Source organism: Cydia fagiglandana, chromosome 7 (assembly GCF_963556715.1).
Source record: "Cydia fagiglandana chromosome 7, ilCydFagi1.1, whole genome shotgun sequence".
NCBI classification, from domain to species: Eukaryota; Metazoa; Arthropoda; class Insecta; order Lepidoptera; family Tortricidae; genus Cydia; species Cydia fagiglandana.
Window position 1 is genome coordinate 18,136,445 of NC_085938.1, and position 24,417 is coordinate 18,160,861.

Genomic DNA, 24,417 nt, shown 5'->3' on the forward strand with positions numbered 1-24,417 from the left:
ACAAGGATAATTTCTGTCTTAGGGTGGTATTCCATTGACATTGGACAGGTGAAATACCTCCCTTAGTAACGCATTTTGAAGATTGGCATGGTCACCGAGAAGAGGGAGCGGGTTAAAAAAAATGGGGCATGTAGTATAGACACGTTCCCTTACGTGTCAGTAAAGATCGGTTTTCCTAGGATAGCGGTGCCGTCATATAGCGGCCGTCTCCATACTAAATAATACGGCTAAATATGGATGTCGCAGTATCATAATGCTCTAGTTTCCTAGGATAGCGGTGCCGTCATATAGCGGCCGTCTCCATACAAATACTGCAACATCCATATTTAGCCGTATTATTTAGTATGGAGACGGCCGCTATATGACGGCACCGCTATCCTAGGAAAACCGATGTTAAACGAGCTAAAAGAATCATATTTCGTTATTTTAGACGTAAACTTATTTTTGTTTTCATGCAAAAGTGACGCCCTACTATACATGACGTTTTTGCTGACCATATATTGAAGTAGGTATTGCGACAGTATGATTATCTCGTTTTGTTGGAATCACACTCCATATTCTATGCAGAGTTAGTTCAGCAGTTCTACTCTACCTAGTTATACATAGCTAGGTTAGACAGGTAAATAATTTGAAATAATCAAATTTTATTTCAAACCAAATCAGGAAATAAAACGACCCTTTTAATAAATATAATTTATTTACAGCTTACGCCGTCTCCCATTACAAAAATGCTCTCCACACAACAACGCGGACAAGCGCGAACATTCGCGCCCGTCGCACCACACGGGCACACACATCTCCCGTCCCACTCACACACAACTTATCGCTAGTGGCGCCGCCGCGACGACCAAACAGTAAACAACGCGTATAACTTCTGGCTGACAAAAATGGTGAACATTGCTCGCGATAATACTAGAGAGCGAGTCCGCATTGTACGAAATCAGTATTCACTAATAAATGCATATTTGTGTTCAAGAAATCAGGATATAGTTTTCTAGCATACCTACTGACAAATAATTTAAATAATCGACACAAAACCATACTTCACGAAATGATAAACATGGTCGACACGGCAAAGCGTTATTTACTTTCTAATCCCATAATTTCATATAACATATTTTGATATAATTTCCACTAAAAGTTATGACTAAATTGTGGTTGTGACATATCATTAAAAAAACCACTTTAGGATAAATTGTAATTAGTAAATTATGGCATATGAAATTATGGAATTCACAGATATACTTAGGTGACAATAAGGAAACTTATTTATCACAATAATTTCTATAAGGATGGTTGAAATTATTTGACATATCCGAAAAGACTGGAACCTAACATAAACATTGATACTCTTTACGTCAAATAATTTCAATTTTAATCGTCCAAAAAATAATGAGCATATTCCTTTGAAATAGTAAAATGCAGACGTTACCCTCGGTCTTATCTATTTTTGAAACACATGGATTAAATACCCCAGTGCCCTAAAAATAGGACATGTTATTTAAATTTGAGACTCTAGGGTGACGAAAACACATCAGTCTCGCGAGATTAAATAAAATGTCAGTAGAGTTCTCGCGGCAGAGCCATGCTCAATATCCCCAACGATTTTAACTGTCTGTACATTGACACAGTTAACTGATTGTAAACCTTATTGGAAATATTTAACCTGCTAAGTCCTGCTAAATCAAATCGAATTTTGAACTATGCTAGTTAACTGATGTAACTGATTATAAGATGGTTCAAAATTAAAAACTGGTATGATTCTTGGACTTAGGAGGATACGGTTCACTAATGAGCAGTGTTTCTTGTGCCACTGACATCTCAAAATATCGATACGGACAAAGTGCCAAAAATATGTATTTGCAATAAGAACGCGTATACATATTTCTGGCACTTTGACCGTTTAGATATTTTGAGCCCGCTCCTGGCATTATACAGTCTTTAAACATAGAGTCCTACAGCTCGTCGTGGTCCTCGGCGGGCACGTCCTCCTCGTCGGCGGCGGCGTCGGCGTCGGCGCCGGTGTCGAGGAAGTCGTCCTCCTCCGGCGCGGCGTCGGCGGGCACGCCCAGCGACTGCGCCAGCATCTGCTCCACGGACTCGGCGAACTCCACCGCCTGCCCTTCTTGGAGCATGAAGCCGGATCTGCGGGGAAAGATATAGGTTAAAAAAACGAAAGTTACAAGAATGTGTCGCAGAGGAGCCAGAAAAGTGAGACCGCGGTATAACTAGCAAATTATCGGTTAAAAAAAACCTAACGTATTATTTTATAAACACTCTCTCATAAAGTTAAATTTTATAAAAAATTTACACTCGCCCGGTCCTCCCGCATTCTTGACAAGGAACAAGTAATCCTGACACAGCAGGAGAAATTCTGAGCTATGGCATAAGTAATCGGGTATAGCTGAGTGCAGCAGTGCGGTAGAGCGACATGGCGGCCAGCTTGGTGGCGGGGTCGTCGGGAGCATCATTCACTCTCCGCAGCAGCTCCTGCACCAGCGGGTGCCGCGGGTTGATCTCCATCATCTCCTGGGACGGGTGGTTGTATACATGAGTGCAGCAGTGCGGTAGAGCGACATGGCGGCCAGCTTGGTGGCGGGGTCGTCGGGAGCATCGTTCACTCTCCGCAGCAGCTCCTGTACCAGCGGGTGCCGCGGGTTGATCTCCATCATCTCCTGGGACGGGTGGTTGTATACCTGAGTGCAGCAGTGCGGTAGAGCGACATGGCGGCCAGCTTGGTGGCGGGGTCGTCGGGAGCATCGTTCACTCTCCGCAGCAGCTCCTGCACCAGCGGGTGCCGCGGGTTGATCTCCATCATCTTCTTCTGGGACAGGTGGTGCTTGCGCTGCGCGTCGTCAGCCTGGGACCGACAAATAGAGGATAAGTTATACATAAAGCAGTTCACATAAAGATCATCGATATCTTTGAACGAAAGTACTAAAAGAAAGTAAGAGTCTGTCTAACTTAACTTTGCACAGTTTCCACCGATTCGAACAGAAGTTGTCATCAGAAATTGTGTCATTATAAACATCAAAATAACATTGTCACCGTCATAGCTTGGCCCGACTATGGTAATTTTTTTAAACAGGTTGTGCCTGTTTCCAATTTCGTGCCTCATAGAATTTTGAGAAATTTCCATGATTTTTCCCATAAAAAAAATCACAGCGTCAAAACTTCGCTGTCAACAGCAGTAATGCCTCTCCTGTACACTATCGCCGCAGCAGCCTCACCTTCTGGTGCGCGTTGGAGAGCGCGAGGCGCTCCATGTTGCCGGTCCAGCCGAACACCGTGGCCACCAGCGCCGCCGGCGACTTGGCCAGCCGCTTGGACACGGCGGCGCGCGTGATGAACTGGCTCAGCTGCTGGTCGAGCCACTTGGTCAGCGGCTGGAACTGCTGCTTGTAGGATTCCCAGCGCTCCTTCTGTTGCTCGCCTGGGAAATAATTAATCAACATTTTATCACTTTTTTAAACACACTCGATTCTGGCAGGGTCGATGCGGTGTGAGGATTAAGTGAAATGACCCCTCGACAATGTTGGATATATTCTGAAAGTAACGTAGCCTTATGGCGTTATTCATAAACACCTACTAGCCTCCATTAGCAATGAATCTTTAGTATTTATCTGTCATTTGACTTGTGTATTTGTAAGAAAGGGATAGAACAAATCAACTAATTGAGGCTTGTAAAGTAAGGGTGCAGGCGATTAAGGTGCAAGTAAAAGATCTTGATGTACTTATAAAAAATAGGGATTTAATCCGAAACTGATACAAGGGTTTGAATGGTTGATTTAAAATAATTATGTAAGTTGTAGGTTGTAGTGGCATAGTTAAAGGGTGGCTGAGCGGGCAGAATGGCTTGACTTGGGAGGAGTTTTCTAGCCTAAGAAGATCCCCTGCCCCAACGGACCCAACTATGAAACTAATATTCAAAAAGCTACTCACTCTCGTTAACGTCGAAGATCTCCTTGGCGACGTTCTGGAACTTGAAGCCGTCGTATTCGGGTAAAGCGCCGAGGCAGTACTCGTCCACGGCCTCCGTGAGGTACAGCACCTCGTAGCCGGAGCGGACCAGGCGCTCGGCGAACGGAGACTTCTCCACCTGGATTCAAATGTTGCTATTTAATTATACTCCTTTGAATATGATATAGGAGATCTGGGAAGAAAGCTGTGACTATCACAGGAAATAAAAAAAAACCTGTTGAGAACTGCCAGCAGTCGGTAACAACTATAATCAATTTTGATGTATGCTATAATTGAAATTAGGTTTTTTCGAGACCAACATACCACTCCATTAGTTTTGCACGAAGTGGGGAATGAAGATAACAACCAAATCATTTAGGACAAGGATTAATAACAACGGACCTAGGTGGGTTCCTTGGGACACCCCAAGTTATAAGGAAAAGCTCAGGAGAACCAATGTATAGCCAGCAGCTGGCTTATATTTTGACAGTAAGAAACTTCAGTGTCTTTTCAAAAGGGATTTTTTTTTATATAGTTTTCATAGAGAAATAAGCACCTATGAAAATACACTACTGAATGGTCAACCGTATCAAACGCCTTTGAAAAATCCATCAGTACAGAATCAAGTATGAATGCTTTATCAGCTGTAATACCTCAGCGCGGCTGGCGCCGGCGATGTAGTAGATGTGGTTCTGGCCCTTCTTCATGCGGGACACGTAGTCGGCCAGGAAGGTCATGGACTCGGAGGCCGACGAGTGGAAGCGCAGCAGCTTGGCGAGGCGAGCGCGGTTGCTAGGGTCCTCCATTACTCCCAGTTTGATGCTGCAATGAAAGAGATTGTTACATGAATCGATCTGAACCTTTTGTCGAATGATGCGTAAAGGAAATGTATCTCGTAGTTGCTACTTCAAAACTCAGTTCAACCACAGAATAAATCATAGTACTATCGTATCAGAAAGGACACTTCCTACAAAACCGAAGTTTGACAGCGACCTTTCTAATGTATGGCACTATCCCTTTCGGCTATTTAGGGTTGTCAAAATTCAAGTCAATTAATATAATATATATTTTGTGTTAATTAATATGGATTTCCGCAAAGTAACGCCTGATTCTATTCACTATTCAAATTCAAGTCATTATCTTATCTGTGGTCGTGCACGCAAGGGGACGTCAAGTTGTGCCAACCCTAATAATTGCTCGGAGCAATGCTGAGCCGAACGGCGCCGAGAATGCCCGAAAGAAGTATCGCCGCACTGGTTCAATTCACATATCGCAAAACACCTACTTGGTGGAGTACTCCTTCCAGAAGCCCTCGTACTCATCATCAGGGATCTTCTTCAGCATGTCTAGGGCCTTGCGGACGAGCTTCTTCTTGATGACCTTAATCAGTTTGTGTTGCTGCAGGGTTTCTCGGGACACGTTGAGCGGCAGGTCGTCGGAGTCCACCAGACCCTGTGATAAGGACAAACAGTAAAAACAACTGTAAACTTTGTAAAATATCAGTTGTACAAGTAGCATCATCATTAGTGTGAGTATTTGCCTCAAATACTTTTCCAAATAGAGGTAAATCTCTACAGTTATCGTTCAAAATTATTTTTTACAGTATAATTATTTTACATATTGAAACATGACTTTTTTTAAGCTATTAAAGAGCTTTAGAGCTTAGTATTAAAACAAAAATATTGGCCCAATCAGTTTTACTTGCGTATTTTTTGCATTCAATGAATGTACCACGTTGTACTGAATTTAGCCGTGCCGACTAGCCATAATCGTTGGATGATTAAAATAACTGAAGCGGAGAAATATGCAATTTACGATATAATGAAATTTCAGTGAACGTTATTACGTTTACTTCTGTAAGTTTGGTGCACCGGCTCAAAATCTTGTAAGCGGTCATGTAGCAGTAAAACTTTGCGAGTTATGAAACTTTTCGGGTGATTAAAATTAAAAAAAATCTTTATTAACGTATTTTTGAGCCAACCTCCATATGAGACATACCTGGATGAAAGCGAGGTAGTTGGGCATGAGGTCGTTGAACTCGTCGGTGATGAACACGCGGCGCACGAACAGTTTGATGTGGTCAGTCTTGGAGCCGTAGCGGTTGAAGGAGTCCGCTGGCTGCGCGCGGGGAACGAACAGCAGCGCGCGGAAGGACACCTCGCCTTCGGCAACGAAGTGAGCCCTACAACGAACAAACCAAGTTATGACTAATGGTTCAAGGAGGCAGGGTCTGTGACAGGGATGTTGCGGATGCAGAATTTTTGACATCCGCGGATGCGGATATTTAAAGGCTCACATCCGCGGATGCGGTTGTCAAGATTAGGTACTTAGAAAACGTCAAATATTACATTATAATACTTTTTTATAAAACGAAACGTTTAGTATTTGAGCAAGAATATAGGTGCGTTATATTTAATAAACAGTAACTTGGCCGACTTTTCTGGATCTAGACGACTTCGTAAACTTCGTTATACGTAATGACGAAATTACCTAGCACTTACGCCGCCGGTAAGACGTTCCTGTACCGATTTGTTCGATATCCGCATCCGCATAAGCTCCGCATTAATTTAATGCGGATGCGGATGCAGATGCGGATGTAGAAAATAATGCGGAGGTTCCGCGGTTGCGGATTCGGATGTTCGCAACATCCCTAGTCTGTGACAAATATATAGTGAGATAAAGACTGGCAGGGTCGTCATGTAAGGAAGTTGCTTTGATGATGTTTGTTACGACTCAACCTGACTTACTTGGCAAGCGGTGGGCTGGTATCTTTAGTAAGCGACTTGTAGAAGGTGACATATTCCTCGTCGGACACCTCGGCGGGCTTGCGGGTCCAGATGGGCTTGTTGTCGTTCATGAGCTCCCAGTCCCAGACTGTGCGCTCGGTCTTCTTCTTTTCCTTCTTCTCTTCTGTCACATCCTCGACCTGGCATAGAATATTGACATTTATTGTACTAATATTCATTTAAGTATACCACCTACATTCTACCAGATCTATTTCCTTAATATCCTATACCAATCAAATTTCTATTCAGCAGACATTCAATCAATCAATCAATGTCTTTATTTTGCATAAAAAGTGGTACATAATAGAAGTAATTAGAAGTTCACACAATTTACCAACATCTGGCATGCAAAATATGGTGGAAACAAATATTCCGAAATTTATAAACTACCATGCAAATCATAATACCTATGTCGATACATTTCTTATAGCATTTATTATTTCATTTATAAAACACATTTTTTTAAACTCATAGGAGTTATTAGAAACTGGTAACTGATCATTTTATTATTTCCTATACGTTATATTCTATGAATTTTTGATGTTATTGGAATACACAGCAAAATCAGCCTTTTAACCAATCACTACTCTCTATGGAACCACAGCCCATGTAAGTCTGCAAGACAGTAGTTGGATGATGATATTGATGATCATATACCTGAGCATCCTCATCATCTCCAGTAGGAGTGGGTTCATCGGCCTCCTCTTCCTCAACGGTCTCGGTGTGCGAGGCCCACAGGTGGATGGGGAAATTGATGAACTGCGAGTACTTCTTCACTAGGGCGCGGATGGTGTCGGGCTGCAGGTAGTCGGCGGCTTCTTCTTTCAGGTGCAGCCTGATAAAAATATTCAAATATCAGACACTACTATGTACCAGATCCTAGGGCGACTTAACCTCAATTTAATAAAGCTTTTTGAGGTTGCTAAGTTTTATGAATAGATGCCATTTACCCCCTGTAAATGGCATTCTGGACTTTTTTTATGGCGGCTCAGCATGATAACTAAAGACTATAGGTTCTCCCATACGTGTTGCGCATCGTCATTGTGCTTGGAGAGGAAGGCGACGCGGTACGCGACGAGGAAGGCTGAGTAGAAGCTGTGTAAACGTCTCTAACTACAGAACATACGTGATGTGAGTGCCGCGTTTGAGGGTGTCTCCTCTTGGATCAGGGGCCACGCTGAAGAAGTTGGCATCACTCTCCCACACGTGTTGTACGTCGTCGTTGTGCTTGGAGAGGACGGCGACGCGGTACGCGACGAGGAAGGCTGAGTAGAAGCTGTGTAAACGTCTCTAACTACAGTACATACGTGATGTGAGTGCCGCGTTTGAGGGTGTCTCCTCTTGGATCAGGGGCCGCGCTGAAGGAGTTGGCGTCGCTCTCCCAGATGTGTTGTACGTCGTCGTTGTGCTTGGAGACGATGGCGACGCGGTCCGCGACGAGAAAGGCAGAGTAGAAGCTGTATAAACGTCTCGAACTACAGTACATACGTGATGTGAGTGCCGCGTTTGAGGGTGTCTCCTCTTGGATCAGGGGCCACGCTGAAGGAGTTGGGGTAGCTCTCCCACAAGTGTTGTACGTCGTCGTTGTGCTTAGAGATGACGGTGACGCGGTACGCGACGAGGAAGGCCGAGTAGAAGCTGTGTAAACGTCTCTTAACTACAGTACATACGTGATGTGAGTGCCGCGTTTGAGGGTATCTCCTCTTGGATCAGGGGCCACGCTGAAGGAGTTGGCGTCGCTCTCCCACACGTGTTGTACGTCGTCATTGTGCTTGGAGACGACCGTGACGCGGTCCGCGACGAGGAAGGCCGAGTAGAAGCCGACGCCGAACTGGCCGATCATGTCGTTCATCTCCTGAGCGCCGCTCTGCAAGCATACGATTTTTTTAATTCACACGTCACTGCTCCTAAATACGTCAGATCTGTACTACACAACATTTTCAAGTAATCTTGGGAATTTTTTAAGGCTTATTTAGACGGAATCTTTACCTGTTCAGCATCTTGCATCTTGGACAAGAAGTCAGCCGTGCCCGACTTGGCGATGGTGCCCAGATTATTGACCAGATCATTCTTGGTCATGCCAAGACCAGTATCTATAATGTGCAGTAGCCTGCGCTCCGGGTCCGCCTTGATGCGGATTCCGAGTTCTTCCGTCGCATCCAGCACCTTGCGGTCGGTGAGGGACAGAAGACGGATCTTGTCGAGAGCGTCGGACGCGTTGGAGATCAACTCACGGAGGAAGATCTGAAAAGAAACCGTTGATGTAATGTCAAAACAATACAATTTAATTATCGAATTTAAACTGTCGTGACTTATATTAACTGCTAATAAAACGGTATAACACGTATTTCAGGTTTACGCGGCGCGCAGCCTTCGTGAACGCTACTCATGCACTGTTGCTCGTGAGACCTTGAAAATGGAGACCTAACTCTCCGAAACATGTCACGCGAGTAACTAAAAAATCGTGAAATAAAGCCGTTTTATTAGTTTCAGTATTTAAACTGTCGTGACTCACGACTGGCGAGTCCAGTGTGCGCCCCCTGTCAGTGTGTCGTATGAACACTCACATATTTTAGTTGCAACATTCAAGCTATAGCATTTTCAAGGACTGAGGTTGGTTTGCGTTGCTCTTTCAAGTCATAAAAACCTTGAAGTAAGAGAGGGATAGCCACGAAAGTGAATGATTTCACATGTTATTTACAAGTATGTAAGGGTGGTATTCCATCTGTCCAATATATTGGTCCAATGTCACTGCGTCTCACTTTCTCATTAAGCAAAATGTAAGACAAAATACACATTGGATAGATACGCGGTTGATTGTTTTTAGCGCTGCGCTCATATCCCATTTCCCCTAATGAGCCACCATATTGTGACCAAGCCTAGTAAGTTACCTCCTTGTTGCGGTACAGCGAGTTGATGATGAGCTTCATCATGCGGTTGACCTCGGTCTGGAAGGTGTGGTTGGAGGCCTTGGCCCGCAGTTCGGCCATCTGCGCAGGGCTCAGGCCGTCCGGGTTGATCGCCTCCGCTTCACGGGCTACTGCCTCCGCGTCTGAAATATAAAGTTAATGTTTAGAAATGCCACCGTGAGAATAATCCCACGAATATTTCGAGCATGTGAAATGATTGAGGCAACGGTAATAGCACGAAATAAATAAAAAATACGGGATTTCAATAAAGTGACCAAAGTGAGCATATTCCTATACTCGTAATAGCCAAGTTTGGTAAGTTTTCTAGGCCCTATTTGATAATCTCATAAACCTAAAAAATTGCCACATTGTGTTTCGATATTGTAACTAAACTAAAAATACATCAAAGTGATTGGATTCAAATGCCTATTTCTCTTAATAAGAAGTTAGCAAGTAGGTATACACGGAAAGTTCTTGTTTGATAAGAGTTGTTTTGTAAGTATTTTCATGTGTATCGCGAATAAAGTTTACAGTGGTTATACCCAAAAAGCGACATGAACGAGTAGAAATTAAATAAAATGGAACGAAACATTTTCCACACAAAATTGTTGCGATAGCCGGTCAAACAAGTTAGTCAGTAGCAAATGTCGCGAAATTCAAATTTTCTATAGGGCGATTACCCTTCGCGCCTGCAATTTTGAAATTTCTACTATTTTATATCGCACTGCCCGCAAGCGCGGTCGTAGTCGTAGCGACGTTTATCGATCTAACATCCAAAGAGTATTAAATCACTACGTTTTACTAACATCGATACTTGAATAAAATATACTCTATTTAACTTATAAGTTAGATTTTTCAAATAAGCTTGGGTTTTGTGTAACTAAGTGAATATATTTTCAAATATTAACTAGCTTTAAGAATTCTCTAATACGACCGGCACGCTTTGCTCTAACTATAGTCGGTCTTCTTAAGCATTATTTCTAGTGTAAGCAAACCCTAACTTAAACATCATGTCATCGCCCGAAACGAGTTCCCGCGCGAGCCCTAAGAGGCGCCCGCCGCCTCCGCCGGTGCCCTCGGGGTCTCCGGTGCACCACCCGCGCTCCTTCAAGCTCCGCTTCGCGGCCCAACACGTGCCGGGACACTCTTACCAGTCAGCTGTTCGCCCGCTCAAACTACGTAAGCTTATTAAATAAAGAAATAATTCAGGAGCATTCTGGAACGACTTGGCCATGTCTACCAAGTTATTATGTTATCAAAGGAGCCGAGTTCCGAGCCATGTCATCGCCCAACACAAGAACCCGCGCGAGTCCCAAGCTTAGCTCATAATTTTGAAATTTGACGACTCGGCCGAATAACGATTGAACTAGTGAACGTAAAGTTACGACTATTAAATCAAGATAACATCGGCGAACATGAGATTAATGTGCATTATATACGCTAAAAACCCTTTTTGCAGGTTGGCCCAAAAACAGGTAAATACAAAGAAATCGCTATTTTTTTCAGCGGCTCTGGTGACAGACAAGTTTTGGCGTCGCGTAGGCCGCGAGGAAACCGTGGAAGCGGAGTCTGAAGAGCGGGCTCTGAACAAAGTGCGAGACATGTTCGAGCTGGGGCCGAGGGAGAAATACGCCAGGCCTGTGCAGTCCTCGCACGAGTAAGTGAGACAACATGACTGTGTGAACAGTAGCGTCTGAAGAGTGGCTTCGAACTCCGAACATAGAGTCATGTTCAAACAGGAAAGAGAAGGCAACAGGCGCAGGCTTCCATAGGTTGCGGTGACCGCTTTCCACTAGTCAGACGGTTATACCACCAAGTCCACCAACATTGTCTTTAAAAAAATTATAACAGCTAAAAACCTAGTTCTTTTTGGTCTTTGCAGGTACGGATGGTGGGAGGCGTACGCCCCTCAGATCTGGGCGGCGCCTCGGAATGACCGGCGGTTACATCATGGCCTGAGGGACTCCGCGTGGCTCAAGCTACGCGCTCGGGAGCTGGTGGAGCCACCACAAAAGCAACGATAATACGAACGACTGAATATTTCTAAGTCTAAGATAGTAAAAAATGATAGAAAAAATTATTTGTTTCTTGACTATGACTTGGCGCACCTTTTTTAAGAGCTTGGATTTATTGTAGACCCTTTTACAAAATAATCTATTAAAAGAATTTGTCATTGCAGTCCCAAAACACCATGTTCATTTGCCAGTTCCATGTTCATAATGGTCACGCAAATGATGACTAAATGATATCTTTTAGATATCAATTTGATGTCAAGATGTATGTTCGAATAGGCCTCCTTGTCAAGGTAAAATAATTAGTTTTGACCACAGTCAATTGAGAATAATATTATATAACATATGCCCTGTCCATCTCCATTTTAATCTTTTGTAAACATATTGGATGTTTTTGAATTTAGTTTTATTCTTTATAATTTGTAGACTAATCTTATCTCTGCGTTTTACTCCTAGAACACTTCTCTCCATTCCGTTTTGACACACTTTTATTTTGTTTAGTTGTTGTTCGGTCAGTGCCCATGTTTGACATCCATACGATAAGCATGGGAGGATACACGTATCAAATACCTTCCTTTTCTCTTTGATGGGCATGTCTTTGTCCTTCATAATTTCGCTCAAAGACCAGAATCGTTTCCAGCTATTTGTAATCCTTCTGTTTATTTCTTTTTGCATTGTATCTTCTGGGGCTATTAGTTGACCTAGATATATGTATTCATTCACATACTGTATTTGTCCATTATTTACTTTAATATCTACTCTAGTTGAGTTTGTCATCACCTTTGTTTTGGAGGTGTTCATTGAGAGACCTACCTTGGCACTTTCATCAGATAGCTGTTGTAACATTTCTTCTAAGTTACTTGGATCTTCAGAAAACAGGACGATATCGTCTGCGAAACGTAGGTGGTTAAGTTTTTCGCCGTATATGTTGATTCCATTTCGATCCCATTCCAAGTTTCTAAAGACCATCTCTAATACCGCGGAGAATAATTTCGGTGAGATTGGGTCGCCCTGTCTGACTCCTCTTTCGAGTGGAAATTCTTCCCCTGTTCTTTCCAGCTTAACTTGGGCCGTACTGTTCGAGTAAATGTTTTTGAGTATTCTAATGTATTTGGGCTCTACTCCCTGTATTGTTAACGCTTTCCAGATGCTATCATGATATATGGTATCGAATGCTTTATTAAAATCCACGAATCCTAAGTAATAGACTTTATTATATTCCCTGTATTTTTGGATCACTTGTCTTAGGACGTGGATGTGGTCTATCGTGGAAAATTTGCTTCGAAAGCCCGCCTGTTCTTTGGGTTGATTTTCTTCGAGTTTGACCGTGATACGTGATAGTATTATCTTTGAAAATATCTTATAAATGTTTGCCATTAGACTTATTGGTCTATAGTTACTCATGTCTCCCTTGTCTCCTTTTTTATGTATTAGTATTATAGTTGATTTCATCCAATCTTTGGGTATGCTTTCGGTTGTTAGGATGTCGTTGAATATTTCTGTTAGTCTTGGTCCAATCACTGGTATCGTGTGTTTTAGTAACTCGTTTGTTATTTGGTCTGAGCCTGGTGCTTTATCTTGTTTTTGTGTGTTGATTGCTCTTATTGTTTCTTCCTGTAGTATATTTGGTACTGGTTCGGTGTCTGCGAATATTTCCATTTGGGATTCTTCCGGTAGTGTTGTTTGTTTTTGGTATAGTATTCTGTAATAGTCTGTGGCAATTTCTAGTATATCTTCTCTTTTGCTTGTACACTTTCCTTGTCTGCTTTTGATGTTTGGCATCCACGTTTTCTTTTTATCAAGTCGTTTTAATGCTTTCCTTAGTCCTCCAGTTTTTTCAATGGATGTTTTGATAAGGTCCAGTCGTTTATTTTTTCTATCTTGTCTTATATGCACGAGTATCTGTTTGCTTATTTCTGATATCTTTTCGCGAGTTTGCTTGTTTTTACCTTCTTTTAAGAGTTCTTTCCTCTTTATAATTAATTGTTTAGTTTCTGGAGATAGTATATTTTCTGTTTGTTTGTTTTGATTATTTGTATTAACAATTTGCGTTTTGAGTATATCCAGTAGATTGTCGTATCGTTCTTGAGTCGTCTTGTAGTTTACGGTCGCATGTCTGTTTATTGTAGTATTCAAATTTTCAAGAAGTGACTCCTTGTTTCCAGTTAATACCAAGGCAGTTTTATACTTATTCTGAAAATGTCTTCTTTTTGGTTTCTGCTTCGTTGACAGTGATGCTCTTACCATTTTGTGATCTGTATGGAAGTTAAGTTGTTGTACTGTATGTAAGTCTTTGAAAATTTTTCGGTTGTTGGTCAGAATAAAATCAATCTCGTTTTTATATTTGCCATTGGGTGATGTCCACGTCCATTTTTTTGTCTTCTTTTTCTTGAAGAAACTGTTTAAAATACTAAGTTTATTTTCTAATGCAAAATTGACTAGTCTTTCTCCGTTACTACTTCTTTGGCCATATCCATGTTTTCCTATTATTTGTTCTTCCCCTTCATTGCAAACCCCTATTCGACCATTGAAGTCTCCCATCACAATTAGGTTTTTATACGAGTCTTGAACGGTTGCTTGTAAATCTTCGTAAAATTTGTCCGTCTTCGTGTTGTGATCTGAGTTTTCAGATTCAGTTGGGGAATACGCTTGAATGATGGTCCACATCTCTTCTCTATGGTTATGTGTTGGAAGTTTAATGTTGAGGAGTGCTATTCTCTCATTGATTCCCCTTATTTCTTCTATTTTGTTTGCCCAGTGACTCTTGATCAGGAAACCGACACCAAACTGTCCCTTGGTTTCTCCAATGTAGTGCATTATATACTTTCCTTTGTCTTCAATTTCTTCTCCGTACCGTCTCATTTCGCTGATCCCGATTATATCCCATTTCATATTTTCTATGGCCAGTTCTAGCTCCGTTAATTTTTCTGGGGTCCGGAGTGTTCGCGTGTTCAGAGTCGCTATATATATGTCCGTGTTTGTTCCTTTTAGTTTACTTGCTTCTTCTTCTTCTTCGTTTGTTCCGTTTAGAGGGTCGCGGTCATTATCTCCCACGAGGACCAGTCGGCTTGGGAGAGTTCTTCGGTTACCGTGGTTTAATTGTTTTTTGATTGAGTATGTTCGAGTGAGCTCCCGTTTTTTGTAATTATGTTATGATTATTAGTTTTTGGTACTTTATTGGGCTGAGATTGTGGCACTCTGTTCTCTCCGGAAGTTGTACTAAAATTACTTGGGGGGGTCTTTGGTGGGGAAGATGGAACCCGTTTTCTTTTATCATTGTTCTCTTTCTTTTCACGTTTCTCCTTCACAATAAGTTTATCATTTTTAATGATGGCGTACTTGCCAGATTCTCTGGCTTCTAGCATTTTTGGGATTAGAAAGAACAGAAAAGTGGACAAAAATAATAACGGAATGGTACCCCAGGGACGGGACAAGAAAAGAAGGAGGACAATTTAAACGTTGGGAAGACAACATAAGAAAGATAGCTGGCCCTACATGGAGACGAGCTGCAAAAGACAGGATAAAATGGAAAGGTTTAGAGGAGGCCTATGTCGAAAGACAAGCTGTAAAAAGGAAGCGAAAACCGGTTGCCGATTCACTTAGTTAAGGAATTAGATATATAATATATAGTGTAGTATAAAACAAACATAGTGCAACTTAATACTTATATCTTATTGTTTATTTATCGTCTTAGGTTAGGTATTTTTATAATATGAATATAAAAATAAAATATAAAAACACTTACAAAACAATAAAAATACATATAAACACATTATAAAAAACCTAACCTAGGGTGCCGCCAGCAGCGGGGCCAGGCCCAAGCTACCGGTGGTCAGGGCTGCAGAGAGAGGAACCGACGTACTATCCGCGCCGTGTCCAAGATCACCGCCTTCTGCATCTGTCCCTTGATCCAACCACCTAGCGAGAGTCTCTCGAGATGTTGGTCGAGACTCTTCGCTATTAAACCGTTCACTGAAACGACTATCGGGACAATGATCGTCGAATCAACATCCCACATGGCGGTTATCTCGTGAGCCAAGTCTAGGTACTTACTGGACTTGTCCTTCTCGGCCTTCACGAGATTCTCATCATGGGGGATGGTGATGTCAACGAGCACGGCCCGACGTTGCGATCGATCTATTATCACAATATCAGGCTTATTGGCTACAATAGTCCTGTCAGTGATGATAGATCGATCCCAATAGAGCGTGGCACGACCATTCTCGAGAACAGGCGCAGGTGAGTACTTGTAGTACGGTACTTCGCGGTCCACAAGGCCATATAGAAGAGCAAGTTGCTGGTGAATAATCCTGGCTACGAGATTATGTCTGTGCAAGTACTCGCCGTTAGCAAGATGAGAACAACCGGAAATGATATGCCTGAGTGACTCTCCGGGACGGCGGCATGCCCGACAAATGTCGACCGTACCGTCCTTCAGGATATATTTCCGATAGTTGTTCGTCATCATCACTTCGTCTGCAATTGCACAGGCAAAACCCTCGGTTTCTCCGAAGAGGTCCCCGAATCGTAACCAGTTCACCGACGCGAGCAGGTCCACATCGGGTCCCGTGAGGGCCTTGTAGAACCGCCCGTGTAGCACCTTACTCTCCCATGCCGCCTTGCGATCCGCAGTACTTAGTACCACAGGTTTGCGCCAGTTCTCGTTTGCCAAGGAAAGCGGCGTGAGGTTCCTATCTACTGCCACCACATCACGATGCATCCTACACTCGTTGTTAAGGAAATAGTTCCTGAGATAGATAAGATAATACTTATATTGTTTGTATCTCCTTTCTGGATTTCACGGGCCTATAAATCCCGGTCTTTTGATAGGCTTGCGTGGGGATACAGATCCAACACGTAGAGGCCGTTTGGAGAGCTTTAATGTCATGTAGAACGCCTGCTGGAACCCGTTCACAGGCGCAACAATAGACACCCATGAACCGGTCACAGCAGGCATTGGGACTATTGTAGAAAAAGTGAACAGCGTTCCGGTCTATAGATTGCAGTTTGGGTGGACAATGAAACTGGGCTATTGCAAAGAGGTCCGGACACCTGCCATAACAATGTTAACACCGTCATCGAGGCAGGTGGTGACTCGCCGCTGACTAGATGGGCCCCTGAAACTGCCGTCGTAAAGACGACCAGGAGCAACATCGATGTGAGCGGCTCAGGGGTGTCGAGAGGTGTGCGCCGCTTTCTACCCAGTGGCTGTTACCAGCCACTGTGCCAACTCGCGTCTTATGCATCTTTCACTTCCACCCCTGGAGCATATAGCTCTAGCGACTCCTCTCTGGACGGCCAATACTTATATTATTATTATGTTACACAGCAATAAAGGCTTATTTTATTTTATTTATTTATAATATTCTATAGCATTATCAGTGAATAGATAAGCTTCAGTGGTAAACCTGTCATAGATAAGCTAACAACAGATTAACTTGTAATAATCTTTATTCCATTATTATTTGTCTTAGTTCTGGTATTTAATAAAAAAAATAATTTACATAAACAATCAATTTCAGTTAATTTATGTTGAATATTTATAGTTTACATTCTGAGTTCAACGATCACCACAGGATAAAAAAAAATCTAGTAAGAAAATAGACAGAGAATTATTTGAACAACTATGTAGGTACAAAAGTGTCATACATGGAAAATTTGTTATGGAATATTAAATAAATATAAAAAAACAGTAATGCACCATTCAGATGGTAATATGGTAAATGATAAAAAATTGACGCCAAAACAGCTGTAAATACCTATATTTTGATTTATACTATACTATTATGTACCAAACTTGTTACTTACATAATATGGGACTAGTCCTGAAATAAATATTATTCATTCATTCATTCACTATAGGATATGTTACACCATTGTCTTGCTGTTTAGATATGGTGTGTTAGAAACCTGAATTACTTTGTGAATAATGTACTCACCAGTCCGGGAACCTTCTCTGGAAATACCGAGGTCGGCATCCACAGTCATCTCCTCCACGGTCCCCACACCCTCCTGCGCCACGGTCCATCCTGAAAACACACACACATCTCAACAACAGACCAAATCCCACTGGAATCCTCTATGTAGTGGGTAGACATGAATGAAAAACATACGAGTATCACACGCAAGTATGTGTTATCTCAACAAAGATACTCAGTACTGGTCAGCAGCAGAAATGCCCACAGAAAGTTCTAGGTTCACGCCGCCCGGCGACGAACGTCGACCCCTTCAATGAGATCAGATGGTAACGGTACTTAGTGTACGTATCTGGACTAAAATGGTTCACTATGCTTTTATTCACTTATGAAAAATTCAGACTGTGATAAAAACCATATCAAGCAGTCTTAAGACAAAAAAATCTCGTTTGTGCTACGTAGCAAACGGGGAGGATATTTACCTGAAAGAAGTAGGAGGCCCAATCCCAACAACAAAAAGTACTTCATTGCTAGATCTCCCTCGCGGGTGATAACGACTTATTCAAAAACTATGTATTAATATTAAATTATACTGCGCCGGTGAACACGAAATATAATAGCGTCGCCTTCCTTGTGTCTTCGCGATCCGTTTGAAACTGACAGATAGAAGAAAATCAAGAAAAAGAAAGGAGGTGATAAACGACACCGAGCGCCGCTAGGATTAGCGCAGCACTATGACGATTCGATTTGCTATTGGTCTAATACCTACTTATCTCTGTATCAACCAATCAAATGAGACCACGCCATTCAATTCACCAATCGTAGTTATCTTGGTTTGATTTGTGTCTTAATGCTATTGGTCGGTTTAATGCTGATGATTATTATTATGTATACTACAAGCTTCTTTTTGGAAAATAAGATGAGAATTTTAAACAAATTCTTATGCTGTTTAATCTGATAAGTTGAGAGCTTTGCTTTTTTTTATTAAATGACATCCGCATGTATCTGGTCAACCGGTATAACTATCTTTGTAAACTATGACTTCTGTCAGCTGATTGTCAACTGTCATTGCATGCAAATGTCATGTCATGTGCGGAAGTGCAATGAAATCATAAAGCATATATGTATTTTGTGATTTGGTTGTCATTTACGTCCAAAATCAGATCAATAATTCTTCTCCCGACTAGTTGTTTCAAAATAAAAACCCATCAAAATGGTGCCAGAGTCTGGTCCCCTCGTAACAACGTCGAAGCGGCGCGTGGTGTATCGGCGGAGCACCTGGGCCGTTCACGAGTTCGAGGTATGGAGCGGTGAGCTGGTGTGTCGCGTTGCCGCGCTGCGCATGAAGGGCTCCATGCTGCTGTGGCTCGGTGGCACTATCCCGGAGCTGGGAGAGCTGGCGTTAGGTCTGCCGGTTTCCGAACGGGGCGCGCTGGCAACCTCGCTGAGCGACGAGAAAGCTGGCGACGGCGCAGCCGGCCTAGCACGGCGTCTAGCACTCGCCTTACAGCGTCCAGTGTGGGTGGCTGCATCACTCCCCTTTGACCGTTTTTCAGCGCCGCTTATTGCACGCGGACTGGTTAAGGAGATAAAGAGTCGCCCGGATTTCTTTAAGGAGCCTTGAAGACGTGGTAAATAAGTTGAGTGCTAACTGCACTGTCTTGGGGAGAGAAGTGGGACTGTGGGATGAAATTGGTGTCTCTATATTATGGGAGCATTTATTGGTCTGAGGTCTATGGTAGAAGATATTGTTAATTACAAACTAATTGTGAAATTACATTTATCCATTTTGACTGCTGTAAAAAAAAGATTTAACTCTCAGCTAGCTGAATTCTGACTCCAAATCTCCAAACCAAATAAGCGAGTGCCAAACTACTACTATATATTTTCCATATAATCTAGTTTGTGAAAAGAAGGCACAGTCCAGTGGTAAAGTGAGGCCCTCTGGTCAAAAAGTTTAGAGACCATACATTTAAGTATCATAATATAGTTCATTTGTTTTAGCATTAGAAAGAAGGTAAGCGATCGAACTATAGCCATAGGCAATTATTTAACATTACTTATATCAAATTATAAAAAGACTAAGCCTTTATTCAAAATTCATGTGATTTTAGCCATTTTGGCACTGTAGGTAGGTTGATATTATTATGAAATATTTAATACCTCCTTATAATATACAAGAACTCCTTATAATAGTTATAATATATAACAATTATACTCTGTCTGTAATAATCTGATACCATATGCAATGTTTAATGGATACCTAATAAAGTTAATTAATAAATACTTAATAAATCTTTGTTTTTTATTTTCAGTCAAACCATAGTCAATTAATCAAAGTTTATTGGTTATAAGAAGAGGCTTTAGAAAAGTAATGCCTTAAATATTTATTTTGGGCACTCATTATTAAAATCGGAAATCAAATAATTTATTTAACAATAAATCATTTAATTACCAACAGGTATTGAATTCCCAATCAAGAAAATTCAATCGTTATTTATTATATTCAATATGATTTAAATATCGACGATCAATAATCTCTTTGAAGTTTTATACTGTTAATTCATTTCTCGTGTGGTATGAATGTATGGAGTAGTTCAGAAAATGATTGTAAGTACATGTTCATATGGGGTCATAGTAGGTGTCAACAACAATGAAAGTAGAATATAAACAAAATATATATTTAATTTCAACAAAATAGTTTCTGCTAATTGCAGGTACAATGCCTTAACTCACAATATCCTATTGAGAATAAACCACGATTCATAATCATTATACAGAGCATTAAGGCTCATTTAGACGGCGCGCGAACTCGCATGGGAGTTTCATTACATTACGGTTTTTGATTGGTCGGCTGAATTGGATGTCACCAACAGTCCGCAATGTAACTAAAATCGCATGCGAGTTCGCGCACCGTCTAAATCAGCCCTTAGGGTTACAAAAAATCTCAAGAGTTTGACCAATTTTTGTTAAAAACAACAGCCGAAGATATTATATAGATGTAGTGACGCATAGTTAAAAATGTTTTATATCCTCCTAAGGCCCAAGGTCCTACCTATAGTACTTCCTCAGTTCGATGAAATTTAAACCATATTCAATTGGCACAGAGTTGTATTTCTTTTATTTCGTTTTTTTAAACATAAAGATCAACTCTATTACCTGCACTATAGTTCGTTTTTTTTAGCATTAGAAAGAACTTGCAAGAAGGTAAGCGATCTTGACATGTCTTTTAATTGAAAAACGCTTTTTAAAATTCAAAAACTATTACTTATGAAAGCAGAAGAATATAAATGATCGTATTAGATTCATAATTGTTACATATTTGCCGTAACTTATTTTTAAAATGTGTTTTTCAATTAAAAGACACATCAAGATTGTTTACCTAATTTCTAATGCTAAAAAAAACGAAGTTTAGAGGTTCATATTTTGGGATTTTCATTTGTATGGCTGTCTTTACCCTCAGCTAGTCTGCTAAAAGCAAAACGAGTGTACCGGAGTGGGACCTTGGTTCGGTCTACATATCGGAAAAGAATACTTGCTGTACTGTATACCCTAGTTTAATTATAAGCAGTAGGTATCATAGGAGCGCCACGACGGTATCTCACCCGCGAGACAGACTATCCGTCTTTTTCTAACAATAAGAGGGATGAGTAGGTACCTACCTATAGTCAATTTCGCGGGCGAGATATCGTCGCGGTAAGCCTACAGAATAGACACTGCACCAAGATTGCTACAAAATTTCCAGAGTCTGATTATAGTGATTACAAGAATATCATAGTTCCAATTCCAAGCATGAGCAACCACTTACACGTCTGACTGTATAAAAATATTGATGTATAAAAACACGAAAGTAAGAGATCGCGTAACTAAAACCTTATTGTTATGTGATGCGGGTTTAAAATACTGTACTTACACAAGTTCACAATACCCAAAGGGCGGGAGATTTAACTAAAAATATTAATTATATTTAATAATACATATCTCACAAATAATATTTGGGGCGTTATCTATGAAAAGGGACCTTATTGTCGATGGCGCTTACGCCGCACAGCGTCGCGCGGCATTGTATTTATATCGAAGCATTGTTAATAATGGCTTAAGCGCCATCAACAATAAGGTCCGTTTTCATAGATAATGTCACATTTAATCAATCCCTAACGGATAATAATCAAATCAATATTTAAAACAATAACAAACACTGAGTGTTATTGAATAAAAAAATATAATAGCAATAATTATTGGAAATATGAACTAATAGAACAAATATTAACATCCTAAAAGCTTCTAGCTACATTATTGTTATTTACAAATTGCACGCTTTAGATTTACTCTAGAATACTACACAAAATATCTGAACACGCACTCTAACGCCTTTACAATAGAGGCGTATTCAGATATTTGTGAGCACCTCGGCCGCTCCGATATATCTGATGGCGACTGTACGCGGATCCCTGTTCCGGCATTCGAGCGCTTCACTAACCATTTGTGGCCCTTATGCCGTTGTAATAAAGTTATAGATATAGCCAGATTATTTATAACATGGATATATATCCAGAGAGGAAAATGGGGACTGTCCTACGTTTCTATGCAGAAGCCTAGAAACGGTCATATGGCATCGTCCCGTTTCGCCTTAAAATGGTTCATTTAGAATTTTAGAGATTTCAATATGACAAGAGTAATATGTTGAGCATGTTCATTATTGATGGTGGGACTTATAGTAGGTATAGCTAATAATCTAATAAAGCCCAATTTTATTTGAATTTATCTGCGCTCTGCCACTCTTTAGAGTCTTAAACCAGGTGAAGCTCCTTAACTTAACCTTCGGCAGAAGGTATACGAATTACGAAACTTAATTGCCCATTACGTAAATTGTTAACGAAACTAATCTCGTAATTTGTTATTGTGTTAAGTAGCTGCGTCACTCATGGGGAAAGATGATATAACGCAATTTGACAATAAAACCAAACCACGGATTTAACGCCATTACCGGCAAAATTAGAGCCATATTTACGCAAATACAGCCAAAGTACTTACTACACGGAAGCTTAAAACAAAAATTCAACTAAATCAATTAGCTAATATGTTCATCATACTGGCAAAAGCGGTCTACCTCCGTCCGCCCGCGCGTTTAATTTTGCACGATTATATTGTAGAACAGCTAACGCCGCCAACGCCATGCCAGCTATGTTTAAAGGCGGCGCTGGATTCCGTAATAAAATTAATGAAGCACCTACAACTAGGACTCGCTTTCCACATGATAATACAGCGTATGTTAATGGAGTTACGCGAGCTAATACGCTAAAGGCGGCGGCCGCTTGCAACCACGCAAGTATCCCATCTAATAGTAGTAATCCCGCTGAGCGAGGCAAAAGAGGTTGCGTTAGTAACACAGCTCCATCGCTCCACGCCCAAACAGGGAAGAACATGAGCATTGCTAGCGCGCTTAAAGCTGCTAAGACTCTAAGTGGTGACCAACCGGCTCTTGCTAGCAACCTTTTTGAGTATAAATGTTGAAGTGAGAGTAGCGCAGCAGCAGCGAGGGCTGAGAATAATCCAGCTGCATCGAAGTGCATTTCAGTGGCGGATGCGAGACCGACACCGGCGGCGATGAGTACAAGCGACGTTGCGACGCCGCGCGGCTGCCGCTCGCCAAAAAGAAGCCACGCTAGACCCGCTGTCCAGAGCGGTGTCGTCGCTTTCACTGAAACATGAGATAAAATATCATGTAGGTCTTTCTGGTATCCTGGTACTTCGTGGCGTCCTCAAAGTACACCCAAGATGCGTTGGGACGACGACATCAAAAGGACTGCGGGGAAGAAGTGGCTCCAGGTTGCACATGCACAAGACCGTAAAACCGTGGCGTAAAATGAAGGAGGCCTACACCCGAAGGGTAGAAAAAGGCTAATAAAATAAAATTTGTATTTAGTTACAAATTTTATTTTATTAGCCTTTTTCTATGTATGTATTTCATTTTATGGTAAAAATGACAATCGTAATAAATGTAATGATTATATCACAATGGCCACATTTAGCACATGTTTGTATTATTTACAACTGTGACATTGATTAGATTGGTCACAGTTACTTTGATTGGTCACGCGTGAATAAAACCGTGTAGTAAATTAGCCTATTTCACTACTGCTATGGGAAGTTTTGGCTATATTTAATTTAATTTTTAAGATACAACTGTCAAGAGACAAGATGCAACTATTCTCATCAACTCTTGGAAACGGTATTTCTGTTGTTTTCCGTTGTTTACACACTACAAAATATTTCTAAAAATGTCTAGTTTAGTCACCTGTGTGCGCGTAGGAAACCGGCACCTTCCATATGGAGACCTGCGAGCACAGCGTCGTCAGGAACTTGGCCAGCGCCAGCGGCAGTAGCGCGCGCAGCAGCGGGCGCACGGGCGGCGCGCGCTCGCGCAGAACTATCGGCGCGGAGCATAGAGCCGTGCACGCCAGCTGCGCCATGGCCACCGTCAGCGGCCGCGGGAAGTCCGTCAGCAGCAGCTTGCCCACGACGTTGCCCAGCGCCGAGCACGAGAACCACGCAGCGCACAGCGCGGCCACGGCCAGCGACGCGCGCGCCTCCGCGCCGCAGCGCCAGCGCAGCCAGCGCGCTCCCGGGAGCAGCATCACCGAACCAAATCCCTCATTTCGTTCTCACGGCTGCCCTTCACTGTTAGTAATGTCGCAACACTCGTTCGTCACTCTCTCGTCCCGTTTGATGCGTGCGGCCTTTGGCAATATTTCCAGCTGAAATGTGTCACTTTTCTGTCAGTGTCAATGTCTTGGTGACGTTCGAAGATTATTCCAGACTGTGATTATAAAGC

At 41.8% G+C, this 24,417-nt stretch overlaps 3 protein-coding genes across 4 annotated transcripts; 2 read left to right on the forward strand and 1 right to left on the reverse strand.

Annotated features, from left to right (window-relative positions):
- Positions 1 to 678: 678 nt before the first annotated feature.
- On the reverse strand, positions 679 to 24,315 carry LOC134666077 (endoplasmin homolog). Of its 2 annotated transcripts, XM_063523192.1 has the most exons (15): positions 23,881 to 24,315; positions 22,703 to 23,283; positions 17,607 to 17,658; positions 9,638 to 9,798; positions 8,736 to 8,990; positions 8,417 to 8,613; positions 7,404 to 7,581; positions 6,708 to 6,886; positions 5,959 to 6,142; positions 5,246 to 5,412; positions 4,614 to 4,782; positions 3,943 to 4,099; positions 3,231 to 3,433; positions 2,697 to 2,860; positions 679 to 2,145 (listed from the first exon to the last, which is right to left on the reverse strand). In XM_063523192.1, exons 1-15 carry the CDS (start codon positions 24,218 to 24,220, stop codon positions 1,956 to 1,958), a joined length of 3,177 nt encoding a protein of 1,058 aa, XP_063379262.1. In that variant the 5' UTR covers positions 24,221 to 24,315; the 3' UTR covers positions 679 to 1,955. The 2 variants fall into 2 exon arrangements, with proteins under 2 accessions (XP_063379262.1, XP_063379260.1); XM_063523190.1 differs by lacking the exons at positions 22,703 to 23,283; positions 23,881 to 24,315 and adding an exon at positions 18,065 to 18,247 and having other exon boundaries at positions 17,607 to 17,696.
- On the forward strand, positions 9,833 to 11,679 carry LOC134666352 (uncharacterized). Its single transcript, XM_063523497.1, has 3 exons — positions 9,833 to 10,834; positions 11,162 to 11,312; positions 11,538 to 11,679. The coding sequence occupies exons 1-3, from the start codon at positions 10,666 to 10,668 to the stop codon at positions 11,677 to 11,679; spliced, it is 462 nt and encodes a 153-aa protein (XP_063379567.1). The 5' UTR covers positions 9,833 to 10,665.
- On the forward strand, positions 18,674 to 19,849 carry LOC134666353 (uncharacterized). The gene has a single exon (XM_063523498.1). It carries the CDS (start codon positions 18,796 to 18,798, stop codon positions 19,204 to 19,206), a length of 411 nt encoding a protein of 136 aa, XP_063379568.1. The 5' UTR covers positions 18,674 to 18,795; the 3' UTR covers positions 19,207 to 19,849.
- Positions 24,316 to 24,417: the final 102 nt, after the last annotated feature.

What these genes read in the sequence shown, in the direction of transcription:
- LOC134666352 (XM_063523497.1), top strand. Translation starts at nt 10,666, where the DNA reads ATGTCATCGCCCGAAACGAGTTCCCGCGCGAGCCCTAAGAGGCGCCCG. An exon ending in TGTTCGCCCGCTCAAACTAC is followed by an intron (nt 10,835 to 11,161) that starts GTAAGCTTATTA and finishes TATTTTTTTCAG; the next exon opens with CGGCTCTGGTGACAGACAAG. An exon ending in CCTGTGCAGTCCTCGCACGA is followed by an intron (nt 11,313 to 11,537) that starts GTAAGTGAGACA and finishes TGGTCTTTGCAG; the next exon opens with GTACGGATGGTGGGAGGCGT.
- LOC134666353 (XM_063523498.1), top strand. Translation starts at nt 18,796, where the DNA reads ATGGTGCCAGAGTCTGGTCCCCTCGTAACAACGTCGAAGCGGCGCGTG.
- LOC134666077 (XM_063523192.1), bottom strand. Translation starts at nt 24,220, where the DNA reads ATGCTGCTCCCGGGAGCGCGCTGGCTGCGCTGGCGCTGCGGCGCGGAG. An exon ending in GTGCAAAATTAAACGCGCGG is followed by an intron (nt 17,659 to 22,702) that starts GCGGACGGAGGT and finishes GGGACCGTGGAG; the next exon opens with GAGATGACTGTGGATGCCGA. An exon ending in TACCGCACTGCTGCACTCAG is followed by an intron (nt 2,146 to 2,696) that starts GTATACAACCAC and finishes CTTTCCCCGCAG; the next exon opens with ATCCGGCTTCATGCTCCAAG.